Raw genomic sequence first — 22,783 nt, forward strand, 5'->3', positions numbered from 1 at the left:
AAACAAGGATGAGAAGTTTAAAAGCAAGAACCTTACTTCTGAGACTTTAGTTAGAACCTTCCAATCAAACTTTGCCTCATAAACATTTGTTGCAAGATGACATGCCAGAAAAATTTAAATTAATTAATTGGAGTTTTTAAAAAAATCATCAAATCTATTCCAAATGTACCAGAAACATTGAATAAATGATAGGGGAAGCTTTACCAACTGTAATTGTGCCTATTGTTAAATTGTCAGTATGAAAATTTCATCGATTTCAATAATGATGATATTAAAGTACATCTGATGAGAATTTACAATAATTCATGCACTCAGTTTTAGTGCTGAAAGATGGTAAACTATTTTAAATTGATTCATGCAAGGGATCAAATTAAATTGTTACTGAGAATACTGGAGGAACTCCAGCAGGTCTGGCACCATCTGCTGAGAGAGAAACAGAGTTAACATTTTGGTGCCAATATGGGGCAGCACGGTGGCTCAGTGGTTAGCATTGCTGCGTCATAGTGCCAGGGACTGGTGTTCAGTTCAACCCTTGGGCAACTGTGTGGATATTCTCCTTATATCTGTGTGGGTTTCCTCCCACAAAGATGTGGGGCAAGGGTGCATTGGCCATAGGAAATCACCCATAGTGTCCAGGGATGTGCAGGCTAGGTGGATTCGCCATAGGAAATCACCCATAGTGTCCAGGGATGTGCAGGCTAGGATGGATTAGCTATAGGAAATTGCCCATAGTATCCAGGGATGTGCAGGCTAGGGTGGATTGGCGATAGGAAATTGCCCATTGTGTCCAGGGATGTGCAGGCTAAGTGGATTAGCCATGGGGAATGCAGGGATAGAGTAGGGTGGCAGGTTTGGATGCGATGTTCTTTGGAGGGTCGGTGTGACCTTGATGGGCCAAATGGCCTACTTCCATGCTGTAAGGATTCTATGAACTGCAGGTTCCAAAGAAGAGTCATACTGGATTCTCTCTCCACAGCTGCTGCCTGACCCATTGAGTTTCTCCAGCATTATACAGTTGTGCAGCACGTTCTCTGTGTTTGACACAGTCCTGCTGTATCTTGCTTTCAGACTTGGCATTTTGTGTGGAGAGTCCCATTGTGTTACAAGCAGCCAAAAGCGAGACATAAATCTTCATCCTGAGACCCTGTAAATTTGTTGCATTTGGTAGAAATCTGTCTGACCAAAGGACGGCGAGTGTTTGGGATTATTATCATAAGGCATGTGTGTGTATATATATCCTTTGTATTACTTGAAAATTAAGTCAATTGACATTTATACATTTAATCAAGTAATTTCAATCCAGGCTTTCACATAATATATTCATGAGGATTTCCTTCCTCTCTGTGTACCTTCTATTTAAAACGACTTTTCCAGAATGTCACGCACCTGAGACAGGTAAGTCTCAGGTGTTCCACAGCTATTGGTGCGGTGACACTGTTTCCCATTCCATTCCAGCTCAGGAACCAACACTGCATATGTCCAAACCAGGCAAAAAAAAAAACCCCTGCAGATGCCCGAATACAAAGTAGACAAGCGGGAGGCTGGGAGAACAACTCTACCTTGCTTTGTTCTTCCACCTTCCTACTTTGCATATATCCAAAAAAAAAGCAGAGAAGGCTGGGGAGACTTCAGGAAAGTGTCCGGGGCGACTCGTCCCCTTTAATAAACACAACTTTATTTTTGTTTTTTTAAAAATGCATTAAAGCTCGCCAGCACCTTTGCGTTATTTTGACTTGGGGTTCGCTCTGTGTTCTGAAAGTCGCTCAGAATCGGCACACCCAGGTGCAAACTATCCCAGAAGAACGGCCAGCAATGTTACCGCTGGTACAAACCATATTTCAACAGATGTTTCTCGTTAATTATTCCTCTCGTGTATGAGAGGGAATACTGCTTCATTTTCAATCCCTGCAGAGGCTTCAGCGCAGACCACAGGTCCCAGGCTTAGGCAGGCGCAAGTTTGAGCTGAATTTGAACTGAGAGTACCACTTGAGAGAGTTCCTGAGGCTGGGTCGCTGATCTGAGAGAGAGAGAGAGAGAGAGAGTGGGACTGACAACTGGAAGCAAGAAGCCATAAGTGGAAACCTGAGCTCAGTTTCCCACCTCCCCTAACCCCACCGAGTTTCTGTGTTTGTATTCGAGAGGGGGAAAGCTTTGTTTTCAAAACAAAAAGGAGGGGTCGGTGTGATTAGAAGGCTGGCAAGATGAAACCTTGTCTCAAACTGATCAAATGAACTATAATGTTCAGAAATAGTTTAACTCCAAGAGGGACCAGACCCTGACATACGTTGTGGAAGTAATTGCATTTTTTAAAATATTGTTATGAAATGCCCCTTTTGTTTCATTTTTTTCTCTGCTACTTGGAGGGGGAGTTAGAGTCTGCGGGATGATGTTGTTTTAAATGGAGCAGATTTTGTATTGCGTGCCTTTCACCCAGTGAGTCGAGATGACGTGTTCCTGGTGCCTATGTAATGCTTTGCTGAGTGCTCTCAGTCTGTTTCTGTAACCACTGTTCCTTCTGCCTGCTCCTACCTGTCAGTCCCCCTCTCTCCCTGCTGTATATAGTCAGGCTGGGAGACTCCAGTCCACCCACTCCCCTCCTGAGTCCTGTCCTGTCCTTCCCCACCCCCACCATCCCCCGGTGACTCCCAGGCTTTAACACCGCGCTTCAGCAGCGACCTGCAAACCGCACACCCAGTAAAACTACAACATGGAGACCGTCCAGCCGGCACCAGCCACAGTCACAGTCACAGCCGCCGCCAGCCTGGAGTCGGCCGGCTCCAGAGGCGGACACAGCGTTCCGAGAGGCGGCGGCGGTGAGCACGGAGCGCCCGCCCGCCGCCACAGCTGCTCCAGCACCAACCGAGGTAACCGAGCCCCCCCCCTCCCCCGGGGGAAGTGGGGGGTGGTCCCCGCATTGAGGGAGGGACAGGAGGGAATCCTAGCCTCCCCACCAACCCAGCTCCTGCAGCATGGGGGAGGGGGGGAGTTCTGTAGGGCGGAGTATACAGGGTCCATTGGGGAGGGGGGCTGGGCTGGGTGTACAGGGTAAAGTGAGGGCGGGGACAGGGGTGAAGGGTAAAGTGAGGGGGGCAGGGTAAAGTGGGGAGGGGGCTAGGTGCAGGGTCCTGATTTGGGATGGATGCAGGACCCTGGGTAGTGGGGTGGGTGTGGGGGTGCAGGGTCCCTGGGCAGTGGGGTGGGTGAGGGGGTGCAGGGTCCCTGTGTAGTGGGGTGGGTGAGGGGGTGCAGGGTCACTGGGTAGTGGGGTGGGTGAGGGGGTGCAGGGTCACTGGGTAGTGGGGTGGGTGAGGGGTGCAGGGTCCCTGTGTAGTGGGGTGGGTGAGGGGGTGCAGGGTCACTGGGCAGTGGGGTGGGTGAGGGGGTGCAGGGTCCCTGTGTAATGGGGTGGGTGAGGGGGTGCAGGGTCCCTGTGTAATGGGGTGGGTGAGGGGTGCAGGGTCCCTGTGTAATGGGGTGGGTGAGGGGGTGCAGGGTCACTGTGTAATGGGGTGGGTGAGGGGGTGCAGGGTCCCTGTGTAATGGGGTGGGTGAGGGGTGCAGGGTCCCTGTGTAATGGGGTGGGTGAGGGGTGCAGGGTCCCTGTGTAATGGGGTGGGTGAGGGGGTGCAGGGTCACTGGGTAGTGGGGTGGGTGAGGGGGTGCAGGGTCCCTGGGTAGTGGGGTGGGTGAGGGGGTGCTGGGTCCCTGGGCAGTGGGGTGGGTGAGGGGGGTGCAGGGTCCCTGGGTAGTGGGGTGGGTGAGGGGGTGCTGGGTCACTGGGTAGTGGGGTGGGTGAGGGGGTGCTGGGTCACTGGGTAGTGGGGTGGGTGAGGGGGTGCAGGGTCCTGGGTAGTGGGGTGGGTGAGGGGGTGCAGGGTCCTGGGTAGTGGGGTGGGTGTGGGGGGTGCTGGGTCACTGTGTAGTGGGGTGGGTGAGGGGGTGCAGGGTCCCTGGGTAGTGGGGTGGGTGAGGGAGTGGAGGGACTAGTTTGGGGTGGGTGAGGGGGTGCAGGGTCACTGGGCAGTGGGGTGGGTGAGGGGGTGCAGGGTCCCTGTGTAATGGGGTGGGTGAGGGGGTGCAGGGTCCCTGGGCAGTGGGGTGGGTGAGGGGGTGGAGGGACTAGTTTGGGGTGGGAGTGGGGGTGTAGGGTCCTGGGTTAGGGTGGGTATTATTATTTGGGCTAAGAGACCCCCTGGAGAAGGGGGTATGTGTCCCGGGTCATGGTGGGGGGGGTATGGGGTGTCGCAGTTGGGGAGTGGGTGCTGTCTGGGATTTGGGGGGAGGGGGGGGGGAAGGGGGTGGGGAGTGTCAGGTTATGTCTCTCATTTCCCAGCCCGCTCGGGTACTGCCCGTCTGCAGAGACGTCCCCCATCCCGGGGAGAGAGGGTGTGTGTGTGTGTGTGTGTGTGTGTGTGTGTGGGTGGGGGGTGGGGGGGGCAGAATCTATCCCGGATCAAGTGGAGAATCCCCCTTGACACTCCGTGAAGGGGCAGCGGTGCGGCCCTCCCTCTGTGTCCGGTGGAGTGGCCCCGAGTCCCGGGCACTGAGCGGCCCCAGGGAGGGAGGGAGGAGCAGCCGGGTTCAGGTTGTACAATGACAGCGCTAGCGGAGCCCGCTTCGAACACATCCCTCTTGCTGTTTGTTGCGTCTGGCGGGTGGGGGGAGATGGCTCAGGTTTATTTACATTGTGGTTAACGTAGGGGAGGTGAGTGACAACTCGTTGCGATTCCAGCTCCCAGAACTGAAACCTCTCACAGCCGTGGGGAGTCCTGGGTTGGTCCCAAATCGGAGCCCGGGCCATTCAATGCCAACTACTTCGGCTGCACCTTGCCTTGTCACTGAATATCCTTCACCCGGCAGCCGACACTCTTCACTTTAAAATCTGTTGATTGCGAATTGATGGGGCGAATTTGTCTGCAAATGTAATGCTGTTTATAACTCACTTGCCATTCTCAAAGCGGCTGTCTGAGAGTTGACTTGGATGCTGCTGTGTTTTGATATTAATTGTGGCCGGGCGCTGTCCCCTCCCTCTTCATGGGGCGTGTGTTTGATGCAGTGATTTTACTGAAAAGTCTACATGCACTTTCTGACATACGCTCCCTTTGTAAATTGTGTATTAGCTGTTTTATTATAAAGTTGCCTTTTGCTGATAATTGTTTACAATAACTGCCATTGGAAGGTTGTGGTAATCTTGGGATGTCTTTGTGGATCTGTTTGGGATATGGACATTGTTTTTGATGTGCTGGGGAGTGAAAGCATTGGGGGTCTGGATCGATGTAAAGTCGGTCTCTCATTTCAACGGTTTTCAAACAAATTACCTGTGCCCACAATGTGATGGCGTTCTAGAATAAGTTGAAATACTAAAGGATAAGATTTTGAAACTGTTAGGTAGCTAAGTAATAACTAACTGAAGGACTACACAGCATTCAAGTTACTGAAACTGTATAATAAAATGTTTTAAACAAATAAATTACAGGATAAAGGTTGTTTAGGTTGTGAAGTTGATATGTTGTTTTAAATTCTCTGTGGAATATGTGCTAATGTTGTAACTGGGATTGAGGGCCTGATATCTGTCAATATCCCGAATACTCTAAAATTCAGGTCGACCAGTGATTGCAGGTCACAACGATTGTTCCCCCATCTGAGACAACTCCTATTTAACCCCTGCAAATAAAGACTTTGCATAGGGAACGGGGTTTTGAGTACTGGAGAGGGTGCAGAGGAAACTTACCAGGATGCTGCCTGGGCTGGACAGTCTCTCTAATAGAGAGATTGGAAAGACTGAAGTCGTTTTCTTCAGAGCAGAGGAGATTGAGATGGGGTATGACTGAGATGTAGGAAATTATGAGGGGCACAGACAGGAAGAAACATTTCCCCTTGCTGGAGGGATCACTGACCAGGGGGCATAGATTTAAGGTAAGGAGTTCTGTCACTGTGACAGAGGCTTAGAGGGGATGTGGGGAATCACTTTCTCACTGAGGATGGTGGGAATCTGGAACTAACTGCCTGTAACGGGTGGGAGAGGCAGAAACCCTCATGACATTGAAGAAGTATTTAGATGTGCACTTGCAATGACAGGACACACAAGGCTATGGGCCAAGTGCTGGCAAATGGGATATTTAGTTGGTTGTTTTTGACCCGCGAGGACATTGAGAGCGCTTTCCGTGCAGTAGATCTCTATGACACTGCTGTGAGGGCCCGTGTAGCAGAGTGGTAATGCTCGCAACTCTAGACCAGGAGGCCACCTGCTGCAGAGGTGTGCAATAACATCTCTGAACAGGTCGTTCAGGAAATGTCTGGAACACTGTTGTTGGCGGTGGGAGTTAGTCGATGCCTCTATGAGGAAGTTGTTAGCACGTTAGTCTATACAGGTGAAGTAGGGGCTAATACCATATACACTGGATGGGTTAAAATCAGATCTCCAAGCGAAGTAAGGTGATCTATTTAGGGGAGAAAAAACCTTGGGTTTCTGCAATGAATACGATCTCTTCATCAGCTGTTTCATAGAATTTGGATATTGCCAAGTGCATACGAAATTACTCGGCTCCCACTCGGAGCGCTACCTCATAGCCATCTCCAGACAAAACGAGCAAGTGTACAAGACTATCGCTGGCCACACTTCGATGACTAGCAACTTTTCATTTAGTAAGATCCAAGCAAGCGCCTACAATTGCGACACAAGCCTGTATTTGCGGTAATGAATCCATTAATCTCGATTATTCCACAAGTCAGTGGCGGTAGAACGGGGTTTGCATCTTTAAGTCTTGGAGCCACTTTTGCACAGCGGGGCCCCTCTGATAAGCGGCGGCGCTGACAATGCGTACCACCAGGCTGGAAGCTCATGTGTGTTGCAGCATTTGCTGGGGGACTATTTACAATTAGCGGTTTGTAAACACTGCTCCCTCCAAAGGACATAAAGTCACAGTTTGGAGCCTCAGGTTGAAGGGGATTTTAAGAACATCCATGCACTGGGAGTGTCCCCTTCAGTTGTTCTGTTCTAGCTCAGTCGAATAAAGAGACGAAGTTTAAAAGTCACACAACACCAGGTTATAAAATTTAACTTTGTTTTAAAAAAACTTTGTTCACCCCAGTCCAACACCTACACCCCCACATCATGCATAAAGAGGAAATAGTGAAGAGAACTATATACTGTCTAAATCGATCGATTTAACGCAGCGTGATGTTTTAATTTCTTCCTGGGATGAGTTTGATGGATTTCAGTTTTGACGCACTCTGTGAATATAAACATTTTATTCGCACATTTTCGGGCATTTCATCCTCTAGTCAGCTTCTTCTAGAAAGGCGTTTTTATGGATTCTGAATCCCACCTTTCTAATCTCTCTTTCTGTTTGAAACCCAGGAAGGTTTCTGGTGGCCTGTTTGGCTACATTTATACAGAGCAACATGAGACCAGCTGTGAAGGGAAGGTCGGTCCAGGGGATATTGTAGGGTCAACACTTGTGCCCTGATTTTAAAGAAAACTGAATAATTCTGACAACCAGAGAAATCCACCGAACCCAAAGAGAACCACTCGTTTCTTAATTCTGCATATTTTAAATTTATGAAGAATCTGTTTAGTAACCAGAGCTTTACGTTGTTTCTTGTCAACCTCAGGTGATGCTTTAATGTGAAGCTGATCTCAAAAAAAACATTTGTTGACAATATTGTAGATATATTGGTGGGGAGGGAAATAATGTTTGCTTTTGAAAAGTCTATTCCTTGAGGTAAACATGGTGTAAATTATTATAGTCTTTCTCTGGAGCTGTTTGCAAACCGCGAACTGCTCTCTCCGTGGCTCAGTTTCTGTGATATCTGTTGCATTATGTAAGTCCTCACTTCCAAATAATTATTTTCTAACGAACGAACTGGTCCTGACATCTAAAAAGAAGTTTTAATCGAAAGGCAGAAGAACATAATTGAGAAACACCGAGAGAGAGAGAGACAGAGTCCGCTTGCTTGGTGACAATGGCACAAGGTGTTGGCTGTAGTTTGAAACAAGTTTAAAAATGGAAAATTGAAAGAACTGCGGATACTGTAACTAAAACAAAACCAGAAATTGCTGCAAAAAGCTCAGCAGGTCTGGCAGCAGCTGTGGAGAGAAATCAGAAATCAGTTTTGCAGCAATTTCTGATTTCTCTCCACAGATTTTCTGGAACGTCAGAGGCCGAGGGGTGACCTTATAGAGGTTTATAAAATCATGGGGAGCATGGACAGGATGAATAGACAAGGTCCTCCCCTGGAGTGGGGGAGTCCAGAACTAGAGGGCATGGATTTAGGGTGAGAGGGGAAAGATATAAAAGAGATCCAAGGGGCAACATTTTTTTTCATGCAGAGGGTGGTGTGTGTTTGGAATGAGCTGCCAGAGGCACTTAAAAGGCATCTGGATGGGTATATGAAAAGGAAGGACTTAGAGGGCTATGGGCCGGGTGCTGGCAGGTGGGACTAGATTAGGTTGGGGTAACTGGTCAGCATGGACAAGTTGGATCGAAGGGTCTGCTTCCATGCTGTACATCTCTATGACTCTGTGCTGCCAGAGCTGCTGAGCTTTTGCAACAATTTCTGTTTTTGTTTAAGGATTAAGCCTGTCGGTCCTGTCCAGAGAGTCCCCTTTCTCCTCAAAGTGTAATTCCTAACCATACTGAAGTGTTCTGGTTTGCCTTTCTGCACTAGTTTCATCGCAAATCATTTTCTCATAGCAGTTCCCTCTCACTGGAATAGACTGAGTGAGATTTTATTGGCAAATTTATTTGAAATTTATAAATTTGACATAAAAATGACAACCAGATTGGTGCTTAATAACAAGAGGAGACTAAATATACAATATTTATGTTAGATTCTACAATGTTTGACATGTTAATCGGAAAGAATAAAAAGGCATTTTATTGAATACACATGATGTGACAGTGAGTCCATTGATATAAAGAGCAAGTTTCATCTTGCAGTTTATTTCTGATGTTTTCTAATCTCTACACAATGTGCAGCAATTGCTGCAATGAATTTTCACTCCAGATTATTTTCTACCACTCAGTCGTTAGCACTTTCAGCCGTGAGGGAGGAAAAGGGCTGGGGCCTTTTTCTTTGTTCTTAAAACATGGATGATGAGCCAATATTTAAAGAAAAAAAAGACCCGCACTTATTAAGAAAACCATTTTACATTTTATTTCGTGCCTTTCCTGATCACTGGATATTTCAGTAGCCACTGAAATGCTTTTGAAGTTTGAAGTGGAAGGTAATATATGTACACGACAAACATCAATAAGCAGGTGATATTTTGTGTGGCTTCTGCTTTATGTTTTAATAGTGGCCAGAATGCTTGAGATGTCTCCTCTGTGCCTTTAAAATTGTGCTGTGGGAGCTTTCATATCCCACTGCGAGGGCAAACATTGTTTAATGTCCTCTTCTGAGAGATGTATCTCTGACAGTGCCAGAGCACTGTTGTGGACCGTCAGCTGTGAATTTGTGCCCCAGTATCTGGAGTGGGGCCAGAATTTGAGGAGCACGAGGAGGGATTAAAGTCTGTTTGCAAGTGGAGAACAAGTGTGGGGAAGGATTTCTAAGCAGTGGGTAACATCTCACCTCTGAGTCAGAAGGGTTTGAGGTCAGCTGAGAGAACAGATAACGCATGTCATTTTAACATCCCATTCAAAACACAGCATCCGTCTCATACAGTTTTGATGAAGTTTGGCACTAGGGTGTCAGTCTTACTTTTAACATCCAAGACCTGGATTTGAATTTTGAGCCCGCACTCTTCTGACACGAAGGTGAGAGTGCTGTCCGTTTGGATACGGAGGGAAGGGAAGGCCTTAATTCATGACACTGGCTGGCAAGTGAAAGATCACATGCTTGTCATTCATTTGAGGTGGACTTCAGTCAGGCTTTGAGGCCCTCCCCAGTTAAGCTGGCTACAGGGGTGGGTGGAGGTGGCCCAATCTAGATGTTTCTCCTCTACATTGGCCCATCAATTGTGAGCATTTCTTCAATTGAAAATAGGTTAATTTGCTAAGAGGACAGCTGTCCTTTATCTGCAATGGTGCTGTGTACCAGAATGGAGAGGCCTTCTGTTTGGTTTCCCCTTTTGAGAGTCCTCGCAATCTAATTTAGGGAAAGTTACTGCTACCTATCTGCTCCATTTCTATTTGACATCAATGATAGGGTCCCAACCCAGAATTCTTGTATCTCATTTATTTATGACTTCAGGACTTCCCAAAGCACTTTACAGTTGAGTTCTGTCAAAGTGCAGTCATAAATTTGAAATGTGGCAGCCAATTTATGTATATTAAAATCTCATGAATGAGAATATAACAAATTCCCAAAAGGGGATTCAAAAAGTAGACGTAGAGAGGGGACAAGGGAAATGCAGGGTAACAGGGATAGGATGGGGTGGGGTGGGTCTGGGTGGGATGCCTCTTTGGAGGGTAGATCTGGATGTAAGTTTGCTCACTGAGCTGGAAGGTTCGTTTTTAGACATTTCTTCACCATACTAGGTGATATCATCAGTGAACCTCTGGGTTTAGGTTTCCTAGGGTTGGTGATGCCATTTCCTGTGTTGGTGATGTCACTTCCTTTTGTTTTTCCTAAAGGGTGGTAAACGGGGTCCAAGTTGATGTGTATGTTGATGGACTTCCAGTTGGAATGCCATGCTTTGAGGAATTCTCGTGTGTGTCTCTGTTTGGCTTGTCCTAGGATGGATGTGTTGTCCCAGTCAAAGTGGTGTCCTTCCTCATCCGTATGTAGGGATACTCTTCTCCAAACTCTGTACATGTGGACTGTGGGCAGAATGGCCGGCTTCCACATTGTAGGGATTCCATGTGGGGCAATCTAGAATGAGAAGTCATGGATATAGGATGAGGGGGGGTAACAGAACTCAAACAGCGATGAGGAGAAATTACTTCTCTCAAAGGGTGTAAAGCTGTGAAATTCTCTATCCCAGAGTGTGATGGATGCTGAGACATTGAGTAAGTCAAGGAGGAGATAGACACATTTTAAACTCATAAAATGGTGAGTGGGCAGGAAAGTGGAGTTGAGGGGATCAGTCATGACCAATGGTAGAGCAGGTTCAAACAGCTGAATTGCCTATTCTCACTCTCACTCTCATTCTTACATTCTAAATGATTAACTAAAGTACTCCACCTAGATTCTGAGCTTGAGTCTTTTGGAGTGGGATATGATCATCTACCTCTGAGACCAGAGAACTGCAGGTGAGCATCGATTGACAGCCATGTAGTGCTTATCCTGAGAGCATTCGTCAGCTGCTTGTTCAGCAACATAACCAGCTGATGTGACGATCATGTAATCTACACTGCTATTTTAGTGCAATATAGAGAGTGCTAAATGGCTAGAGGTACTATTCTTTAAGGGTGAGCTATTAAATGTAGGCAGTATCTGCTGACTTAGATTGACATTGCTTAAGCAGGGGAGTTCTCTTGAAATGCAAAAATTGATTCATAATTCTTCATCTCATTGCAAACAACTAGCTCCATAAACAGCATCATAGTTACCTAGTGTGCTCACACAACACCATATGTCAAAAAGTAATTGACCATAAAGTGCCATTGGACTTTCTGAGGATATGAAAGTTCTCTCTTTCACTCTAATTATATGTGCTGCAGATGGTACCAGTTTTTAAAAGTGGTGTAAATAGATAGCACTGAGTGATAGTGGTTGCAGGTACTGCTGACTGGCCTTTGGTTGTTGAATATTTGTCAAGTTAGATGAGAGCTCATTGTTGTATCAGTTCTTTTGATTGATGGACCTTAAAGGTGGTTCAGTTCACTGCTGTACTATTTTTAAACTTGTACCGTGTTGACTTGTCTTAGACTGCAGTCGGTGTGCAGCGGCACTGGTGTCAGAAGGCCGCCACTGCAGGATAAGCTTTGCATTGGAGTAATTGTAATGAAATACACTCTGTGACATGCTGATCGAATGTGAAAGATGGGCTTTCTACTTGGGAGACAATTGGTAAAATTTGGAGGTAGTGAGGACTGCGGATGCTGGAGAATCAGTGTGGATAAAACGTGGAGCTGGAAAAAGCGACCTGATGAAAGGTTCTGACCTGAAACATCGACTCCCACTCTCCGCTGATGCTGCTTGACCTGCTGTGCTTTTCCAGCTTCACTCTTTATCCGCTATAATTGGTAACATTTGCCCAGATTGGGTTGTATACTGTTTTTTTTTCACAATGAAATTACACTCCAGTTTCTATTCCCATTCATTAATGTGCATCTAAATCTTCAATCTTCCATAAAGTAGCACAGATGAGAAACCTGTTTGGTTGGTGACTGTATTTGGCATCAGAGGAGTGGGAGATATTTCTGAATAGGCTGAGTAGAAAATGATTTGGAGGAGCTGGTGTTGGACTGGGGTGTACAAAGTTAAAAATCACACATTGGAAGCTAGAAAACCTGTTCGACTATAACCTTGTGTTGTATGATTTTTAACTGTATTCAGAAATGTTGCTACAAATCTCTGGAGTAGATGGGACCCAGCTTTAGACATAGAAACCCTGCAGAGTGGGAGCAAGGCCTTGAGTCCAGGCTCCCTGGCTCAGAGATAGGAATGCTGCCACTGCATCATAAAAGCCCTTTTCACAGAGGAGTGGGAAGCAAGTTGTACTTATAACTGGCTGATTGAATGCTCACTGTCTTTTCAATTAACCTCAATTGAAGGCTTTAATCTGCTCTTAGTACATAAGACATGTGAAATGCAATCAATTGAAGTCCAACAGATAAGTCCTTTTCTGGTTGTAACACACTGAATTTGAAATTATTCAATCCAAATTCCAAGAATGTGCAGCAGCAGTTGAAGCAGCCCTGCATTGTGCTTCAATTTACCATAGGTACAGGTGATTAATACAGGATTTATGTGACCATGCGTTCAGTGCATGAGTAGTTTTGAGTGCAATTTGAGAAGTGTACTGAGTAAGCTCAGTTGGCTGAAAGACGACAGCAAATTGACTCTGAATTATCTTCTGAAATGGTCCAGTGATAAACTGGCTCAAAAAAGAGAGATGGGCAACACGGTGGCTCAGTTAGCACCGCTGCCTCATGGCGTCAGGGCCCTGGGTTCAATCCCAGCCTCGGGCAACTGTCTATATGGAGTTTGCACATTCTCCCTGTGTCTGCGTGGGTTTCATCCCACAGTCCAAAGATGTGCAGGTTAGGTGAATTGGCCATCCTAAATTACCCTTAGTGTCCAGGGATGTGAAGGTTAGGTGGATTAGCCAGGGGTAAACATCAGATAATAGAGTAGGGGAATGGGTCTGGGTGGGTTACTCTTTTGGAGGGTTGGTGTGGACGTGTTGGGCCGAATGGCCTATTTCCACACTGTAGGGATTCTACGAAAAAGACTTACAAGATTGAATTTTTGCAGTGCCTCTCTTCTACATCTCTCCCTCTTTTGATGGTCCATATTGACCTTAATGGGCTTTGCATATAAATTAATCAGTTGAAAAACCAGTGTGATGAGGTGGTGAAAATTGCCGCAGGTGATTTGGTGACAGGGAAAGCCATTCAGTTGTGTGTAGCAGCACTTCCAGGTATTTGAAAACCAATATAAAATTGCAAGGACTGTCTGCATGGACCTAGGCGTTAGAAGACCAAATGCATATCCTGCCCTGTCAATGCAGAAAAGTCCTCCTTACGAACATTCAGGCATTTGTAGCTAAATTGGGAGTGTTTTCTCACAGACTGGTCAAGAAGCATTCTGATATATTCACCAAGTTGTATCTTATTGTTTATGTATTAAGCTGCTTTATTGTAATCCCTGGGTATGTCTACTCCCAATGTCAGCACTGATCCACCAGACCTGGCAGCAGAATGGTAGACAGTCAGGAGGAGGTGGTACTGGGGGAGAATACAATGTTCACAGCCAACCCTTCAAAATCTCACGTGGGCAAGGAAACCACCTGTTCATTGCCACATACCACCCTCCTTCAGCTTGTGAATGAATACTCCTCCGTGTTGACTGAGGACTTGGATGAGGAACTTGAGCGATACACGAGGGCAGAATGTACAGAACCGAACTTCAATACTCATTCCCCTCAGTGGCTTGGGGGTACCACTTTTAGCAGAGCTGACCCAAGTCGAGAAGAATATATCTTCCAGACTGGGCCTGTGTCAGGTGGGGAGAAGAGGAAAGAATTACCTTTTCCTGACCATCTACCTATCATAGATTCATCTGTCCATGACAGTATTGGTAGGACTAACCACAGCACAGTCCTTGTGGATCTGAAGTCCATTGTCACACTGCAGACTATTGACCATGTTAGATGTGTTAAATGGAACAGAATCTGTACAGAATGAAGTGATCTCACAGCCAATAGATCAGGTGGTAGCCTAGTATTTTCACTGGACTGGCAATCCAGGGGACATAGATTCCAACCCCACCATGGCAGATGGTGAAATTTGAATCCAGTGAAAATCTGGAATTAAAATGCTATCCTAATGGTGATCATTGAATCACTGTCAATTATCCTTAAAAACCCATCTGGTTCAGTAAGGCTGTTTAGGGAAGGAAATGTGCTGTCCTTATCTTGTCTGACCTTGCCTGTAACTCCTGATCGATGGTGAAGTTGTCTCCTCACTGCCTTCTGGAGAATTCAGGATTGGTGCATTGCACTGTCAAATGTTTTGCTTTGAAATAATCATCCATTAAAAATGCCAAACTTTACAGGTTACTAATTTAAACCAAAGTATAAAGTGGAAATCCACTTTTGAAGGTCTAGTTAGATAAGAGTAAAAAAGGGGAGGTTGCCATAATCACAATGGACCTTGAGTTGCTTTCTCATTAGAGAGAGACAACTGGTGGTGGATTAACCTGAGGGTCACTGTGCCCCAGGCGAGGGGAGAGGCTGAGAAGGAGAGCCCTTCATGGTAACCTCAGCTGGTGTGGGAATTGCACCCACACTGTTGGCATTACTCTGCATTGCAAACCAACCATTCAGCCAACTGTCCTAACAGCAATCTTTATGGAATGTATCTCTAATTCAGGTTTCATGTTGATTGTCAATTTCCTTTGCTCCATCATAAATGTCATGACTTCGACTATCCAAGTGCAAAGCTCTATAAAACACTCCATTTCTCTCACAATCTCCCTTCTTTAAGACACTTCTTAAACCCCACCTCTCAGTGGCCCATAATGTTTCCATGAAGTAACTTGGGATGTTTTCCCACACTGAAGGTTTTATATAAATGAAAGGTGTTCTTGGTGTAATTTGCAAACAGTGTGCCACTGAGAGGCTCGGCAATTATTCTGCCCTTTTGTTTTTCCTAAAAGGGACCTGAGGGACAACATTTTCACACAGGGGGGGTTGCGTGTATGGAATGAGCTGCCAAAGGAATTGGTAGGGGTGGGTGCAATTACAACATTTAAAAGACATTTTGAAAAGGCACATGGAAAAGAAAGATTTAGAGGGATAAGGGCCAAAAGCAGGCAAATGGGACTAGCTCAGTTTAGGAAAACCTGCTCAACATGGATGAGTTGGACCAAAGGGTCTGCTCCTGTGCGGTATGCCTCTATGAAATATAATGCTGCAGTGTTGTGCACTTTTATAAAGCAAAGTGCTACGTTTCTTTTTAAGAAAAGTTGTCATAATTAGTTTTCAGATTTAATTAGAGTCTAAGTCTCAGTCGTGTTGACCCAGTAAATAAAATAGAAAAGGGGAAAAAAAAAACAAACTGCACTCCTTTCCTCCTAAAGGAGACCAAGTTCAACCTGTTCCTGACGAAGGGCTTTTGCCCGAAATGTCAACTTTCCTGCTCCTTGGATGCTGCCTGACCTGCTGTGCTTTTCCAGCACCACTCTAATCTAGACTCTGGTTTCCAGCATCTGCAGTCCTCGTTTTTGCCAACTTCATATTGTACTGCTGTACAATATTTTTAGAGCATTTGGTGTCGGCGTTAGTGCTAGTTTTTCAACAGAGGCCATGCACTGCGATCTAATTACCTGGCTCCTCACCCCGAAATTTAGATTTTAAAAATGTGTAAGAAGCAAGTGATTTTTGAAAGAAATGTATTGTTATGTGTGAGGGGTGAAGGTGGGTGGAATAATCATTCAAACGTCCTCCTAAATTCTGGGGACAAGAATGCCTGACAGGAAACCTTTACTCTTGCGTCTGAATCCGATGTGAGAATGGATCTGCACACCTCAGGTTGAGGATTTCTATATCATTTCTGCAAAATTTGGATAAAGTATGACACCAGCAACATATTTTAGAATGGAAAAGATCATAAAAGTTTGAAGTGCAAGTGGGTAGCACCCATGTCATTTTAGGTAAAAACAATGACTGCAGATGCTGGAAACCATATTCTGGATTAGTGGTGCTGGAAGAGCACAGCAGTTCAGGCAGCATCCGAGGAGCAGGAAAATTTGACGTTTCGGGCAAAAGCCCTTCATCAGGAATAAAGGCAGAGAGCCTGAAGCGTGAAGAGATAAGCGAGAGGAGGGTGGGGGTGGGGAGAAAGTAGCATAGAGTACAATAGGTGATCAATGTGGGGACTTCAACAGTTTCCTCATTTCCCCTTCCCTCATCTCACCCTAGTTCCAAACTTCCAGCTCAGCACTCTCCCCATGACTTGTCCCTACCTTCCTATCTCCTTTTCCACCTATCCACTCCACCCTCCTCCCTGACCTATCACCTTCATCCCCTCCCCCACTCACCTATTGTCCTCTATGCTACTCTCTCCCCACCCCCACCCTCCTCTAGCTTATCTCTCCATGCTTCAGGCTCTCTGCTTTTATTCCTGATGAAGGGCTTTTGCCCGAAATGTCGATTTTTACTGCTCATCGGATGCTGCCTAAACTGCTGTGCTCTTCCAGCACCCACTAATCCAGACCCATGTCATTTTAGCTTGCTTGTGAGCTGTTACACTAAGTCAAAATTCTATTTAAGAGAAGTGATCTCATGCCCATGGGTTGAATATTTTTATTGTTTGTTCATGGATTCTGGGCATCACTGAGCCGACCCAGTACACATGGTGAAATCTGCCCCTCTATCAGTATGGTCTAAGGGGGTCCTGTGCACCAGAATGACCCAGTATTATCAAGCCACCTTATTGGCATTTGTTCAAGTCGCTGATACCAAATTGTGAAAGATGCCAATGCAAAGTCTTTGGCAAAGAATTGCGTTGATATGGGTAAACAGCTTAGGTTTATTATGTACTATTTAATAGATGGTTTTATGGCATCTGAGTTACGTGGTGGTCTTTCTGAGACATCAGACTTACATTTGACAATACAGTTAGCTACATAGACTGGAACAACAATTTAGAGAACACATTGGTTAACTCCTACCAGGTTCAGTATTTTTTAAAATATCTAATGGGAGAGCATATCTGATGGTATTACTTATTTAAGTAATAATTGATTTGCACACAAGGTCAGTGTTTATTGCTTGTCACCTAACTGCTCTCAAGAAGGTGATGGTGAAAGCTAATACCGAAAGGAACAACTTCCAGGAATTTGACTCAGTGATAGTGAGAGAATGGTGATAGGATCCAAACACGTGGTATTGTTCTTTTAAAAATGTTTTCACGGGATGTTTGCTTAAGACAGCATTTCACTGCCAAGCCTTTTGCTTTGGAATTATCGTTGTGCAAAGCATTGCTCCTTAGCTGATCTTCAGGTTGATATGCAGCACAGGCTGTTTGGATGGATATCTCTTCTGTTTATTTGGTAGTGGAGCTTAAGCTTGGAGCACTGAATACGTTGACCATCTTCCTCAGAAGTCTTGAGGTTGTTCATGGTGATTAGGTGTATTACAATGGCATCATGGATAGTCGTGAATTCAGATATATTTTAAGGGCAGGTCATCCACGGCAGATTTGGGTTAGTGGTTGAATTTGCGTTCTCAAAACAGAGAATGTTCTGCTTTGTCAGCACAGAATAGTCAGGAAAGTGGAGAGGGTTAAAATGTCAAGCATCCTTCATTAGTACAAAGGGGATGCAGATAGAATGGCATGACCATGCAGATCCAATTGGTCCTGGTCTGATTTAATTATGAAGGGGCTGAATGGCCACCTAAAAATCTAATGTTCCTGTCCACTGCATGTTATTCTTGGGTTGATGTCCCGTGTGAATAAAGTGAGAATATTTTTACTACCTCAAGACTTTGTGTTTGATTGCACCATTCTGCTCTTTTCATCTGTAGCCAGGTGTGGAGAAGATGGGATGGAGTTGGTGGATTTTTACAATGGACACTGCATCACTTGAGATTGAAATTTCTGCTAAGGAGACTGGAGTCTTGAGCTCACTTGAATAGAATAGAATACCCACAATGTGGGAGCAGGCCATTCAGCCTATCGAGTCCACACTGACCCTCTGAACAGCATCCCTTCCAGAGCCACCGCACACCTGTAACCCTGCATTTCCCATTGCTAACCCAGCTAGCCTGCACATTATGTGAAATTTAGCACGGTCAATCCACCTAACCTGCACATCTTTGGACTGTAGGAGGAAACCGAGCACCAGGAGGAAACCCACGCAGACACTGGGAGAATGTGCAAACTCCACACAGACAGTCACCCGAGGGTGGATTCAAACCGAGGGGTCCCTGGCACTGTAAGGCAGCAGTGATAACCACTGAGCCACCGTGCCACCTCAAAATTATTTGTGTCAAAACTGTTTCTGAAATTATTCAGATCAGTAATTGTTAATGTGGATTGGAGTCTGCATTTCCACAGGCTTCTCATGCTTATGTGCTATTGAATAAATAATTGGATGAAATAGAAGATACTAGGTAGATATGAAGACAAAAAAAACACAGAAGCATAAAAGGCATTGAAAGGTTGGGATGGGGTGAAAATGCAATTATATTGATCTTGGGAAGCTGGAAGTAGTGGGCTTATTGTATCTGGGACACCAATCTCAAATAAATACTTAGATGTCCAGCAGTACAGAAAAGTAATGTATGGTCTAGAAGTGGAAGTTATCCAGGGATCAATGTGCTGGCCCTTAACCCTGGGATTAATGGTATAGTAGTTCAAGACTGAACTGAATTCTGTGAAGATTCTGATGTGTTACTGCCCTGGTTTAAGTTAATACTTTTGGGTACTGTATGTTTTTCATTGGAGCAATCAGTAGAAATTTTCAGTAGGTTAATATTAAAATGGTTTCTATAATAAGAAATATGATTCTAAGTAGTATCTCTGCAGATTCCCAGACATTCTTCATGTAAGCATTGCAAGTCTATACAATTACCTCTATCTGAATCTAAGTCTGAATTTGCAGAGTCACATGACTCTCAGATTCTTTTCTACGTAAAACCTGAAGAATGATGCAGGAGTGTTTTATATTGGACGAGGACATATCCGTTCTGGTGTGGGGCAAGGACTGAAAAGCAACGGAGGTGAGTCTGTTGATGACATGTAGTTACAGATTGTGGACTGCTCCAATTTCATAGAATCCCAACAGTGTAGAAACAGGCAATTTGGCCCATTTGAGTCCACACTAACCCTTCAAAGAGCATCCCACCTCCTTACCCCTGTATTTACCATGGCTAATCCACCTAGCCTGCATATCCCTGGACACTGTGGGCAATGTAGCATGGCCAACCCACCTAACCTGTATGTCTTCGGACAGTGGTAGGAAATGGAGCACCCGAGGAAACCCAAGCAGAGATGGAAGAACGTTTGTGTGGAGTTTGCACAGTCACCCGAGGGTGGAATCGAACCCGGGTCACTGGTGCTGTGAGGCAACACTGCTAACCACTGGGTGACCCATGCTAGCTGAGATAGGTGAAGAACAAACCTATGATTCTTTCAATGTTGAAATACTGCTTTGGAGAAAATCCTAAAGTTTGTTTCAGACATTCCAACGAGATTCGGTTCTGCTGAGTTAATGAGGCATACACTAGTCAGTGCAATTCTGGTCAAATTAACACCAGATTTAGATGCATTGTAAACATCCAGGTGTTTAGGGGAGTATAAATGGTTTAGTATGCTGGAGTGGACCTATATTGATAAAGTGCTTAGCCATGGTAAAATAATTCTCATTTGTGTATTGCCTTTAATGAATTACAATTTAGGGCAGCACGGTGGCTCAGTGGTTAGCACTGCTGCCTCGCAGCACCAGGGTCCCAGGTTCGATTCCGGCCTCGGGTAACTGTCTGTGTGGAGTTTGCACATTCTCCCCGTGTCTGCGTGGGTTTCCTCCCACAGTCCAAAGATGTGCAGGTCAGGTGAATTGGCCATGCTAAATTGTCCAAAGTGTTAGGTGCGTTGGTTAGAGTGAAATGGGTCTGGGTGGGTTACTCTTCGGAGGGTCGGTGTGGACTGGTTGGGCCGAGGGGCCTGTTTTCACATTGTAGGGAATCTAATCTAAGTTAAATATTCCATCATGCTTCATAGGAGCATTATCAAAACACATTGAACATGGCATCTTACGAGGAAATTTTTTTTACAGACAGCTGATGCTTGGTCAAAGAAATAGCTTTTATGTGATACCTTGAAGTAGGATAGAGGGGTGGAGATGTGGTGAGATTTAGGATGAGAATTCATGAACTTAGGTGTAACAGTTAAAACTTGTCAGGTAGAGAAGAAAAATGATGGAAATTGTGAATATACAAGAATCCTCTTCACAAAAGAAGACACAAGTTACATACCAGAAATCGAGAGTAACCAAAGGACTAAAAAGTAAAGCAATTAGTTAATATCAGCAGAGAAAATGTGTTGGAGGAACTTATAAGTATGAAAATATGTGACAAAAATCTGATATCTGATACCTGACTTAGTGTCCTTAAAATCCTCTAGATTCGAGAATGGTCCTACCTGATTAGAAAATTTTTAAATCTGCTGTTCAAGAAAGAAGAGAAATCAGTAGCTACAAATCAGACATCCTGACATCTGTTGTCAGCAAAAAGGCTGAAATCTGCTATTAAGGAAATCTTAACAATGCACTTTGAAAAACAAAGCGTGATCAAGCAATGTCAACATGGTTTTGTGGAGGAGAAATCGTGTTTCACAAATTTATTCAGTTATTTTTGAGGAAAATGTATAACTGTAGTAAGGTCAATAAAGGGAGATGCTGTAGTCTTGGATTTCCAAAAGGAGCATTCTACACAAAAGGGCAATTTACAAGGTAAGAGGCGAGCGGTGATGCTGGTATTGGTCAGGCAACATTCAAGGAGCAGGGTTTAGAGGGATATGGGCCAAGTGCTGGCAAATGGGACTAGATTAGGTTAGGATATCTGGTCAGCATGGGCAAGTTGGACTGAAGGGTCTGTTTCTGTGCTGTACATCTCTATGATTCTATGACCCTATGACTGATAAAGACAGGCGAAGTGAAAGGGCCACAAGTGAGTCGTTGGAGCATCATGTAGGAATTCTGAGGTTATTTGCTTTTTGATAAGAATAGAAAAGCAGGAAACTTTTAAAAACTGCAGTCATAGAGCACTGAAACAGACGAGTCCATGCTGACCAGAATCCCAAACTTAACTAGTCCCATCTGCCTGCGCTTGGCCCATATCCCTCCAAACCTTCCCTATTCATGACCTTATCCAAATGTCTTTTAAATGTTGTAACTGTACCTGCATCTATCACTTTCTCTGGCAATTCATTCCACACATGAATCACCCTCTTTGTAAACAAAAAAGTTGCAATTCATGTCCTTTTTAAACCTTTTTCCTCTCACCTTAAAACTGTCCTCTAGTCTTGAAAAAGGCCATTGCCAATCATCTTACCTACATCCCTCATGATTTTACAAACCTCTATAAGGTCGCTGCTGAACCTTCTATGCTCTGTGGGAGGAGAAAAGAACCCAGGCTATTTTTATATCTCAAACCCTCCATTCCAAGCGACATCTTGGTCAATCTCTTCTGAGCCCTCTCCAACTTAATAATATCCTTTTCTATAACAGGGTGACCAGTACTCCAGAAGAGGCCTCACTAACGTCCTGTATAACCTCAACATGATGTGCTAGCTGTTACATTCAAAGGTCTGAGCAATGAAAGCAAGCATGCTAAATGTCTTCTTACCCACCTTGCCAACATGTGATGCAAATTTCAAAGGATTATGTAGCTGAACCCCTGGTTCTCTCTGTTCTACAGTATGTTATGCAGTTATACGTTATCCTGAAAAAACTTTGTCAAATACAGTTTCTCCTCTGACCAACTTTGGTAGCCCCTCGACATAACTTTAAATTGAGGCTTGATAGATATAGGATAGATGTCAAAGGTAGTTTCCTTACTCGGTGAGTAGTAGGGGATTGGAAGGCACTGCCTGTAACAGTAGTAGAATCGCCAACATTAAGGGCATTTAAATGTTCATTGGATAGACAATTGATGAAAATGGAATAGTGTAGGTTAGATGGGCTTCAGGTTGATTCCACAGGTTGGCGCAACATTGAGGGCCAAAGTACTGCGTTGTTATGTTCTGTGTTCTAGACATGATGGACTTGACCTCTGCAGTCATGGAGCTGCAAAACAGTGATGACCCCATAGAGCTGACCAGTGTCCCCTCCCTGGAGTGTAGTTGGGAATATTCACTGACTGTGACTGGTCCAACTGTACTATTCATTGTGGTTAAGCTCCTGGACTTTAAGTGGAGTATGTCCGGAACTGGATGCCAGTGTCCTTGGATGATAGCGCCCTTGGATTGTACCCTGACATACTGTAGGGTGGTGATCAACACTGAGGCACTTTGCAAGCTGAAGTTGCCAGGTACCAGCTCTGACTTCCAAATCAAGAATTTTCAGCTTCCAGTTTACTCTGAGCGGGTGGCCTGTTAGGAAGCTGTGTTATTAGCAAGGTGAGATGTGCAGCTAATAAAGTTGTTAACGAACAATAATCCTA

At 45.0% G+C, this 22,783-nt stretch overlaps 1 protein-coding gene across 1 annotated transcript in view; it reads left to right on the forward strand.

The window, feature by feature from the left end:
* Positions 1-2,534: 2,534 nt before the first annotated feature.
* The window catches only part of LOC140458481 (nuclear receptor ROR-alpha A), a 915,004-nt gene continuing 894,755 nt past the window's right edge, over positions 2,535-22,783 (forward strand). Inside the window, exon 1 of the mRNA XM_072553141.1 lies at positions 2,535-2,864. Coding sequence (XP_072409242.1) covers positions 2,708-2,864 — 157 coding nt within the window. The 5' untranslated portion in view covers positions 2,535-2,707. The remainder of the gene's footprint in view (positions 2,865-22,783) is intronic.

The sequence above is a fragment of the Chiloscyllium punctatum genome, chromosome 33 (assembly GCF_047496795.1).
Source record: "Chiloscyllium punctatum isolate Juve2018m chromosome 33, sChiPun1.3, whole genome shotgun sequence".
In the NCBI taxonomy this organism is placed as follows: domain Eukaryota; kingdom Metazoa; phylum Chordata; class Chondrichthyes; order Orectolobiformes; family Hemiscylliidae; genus Chiloscyllium; species Chiloscyllium punctatum.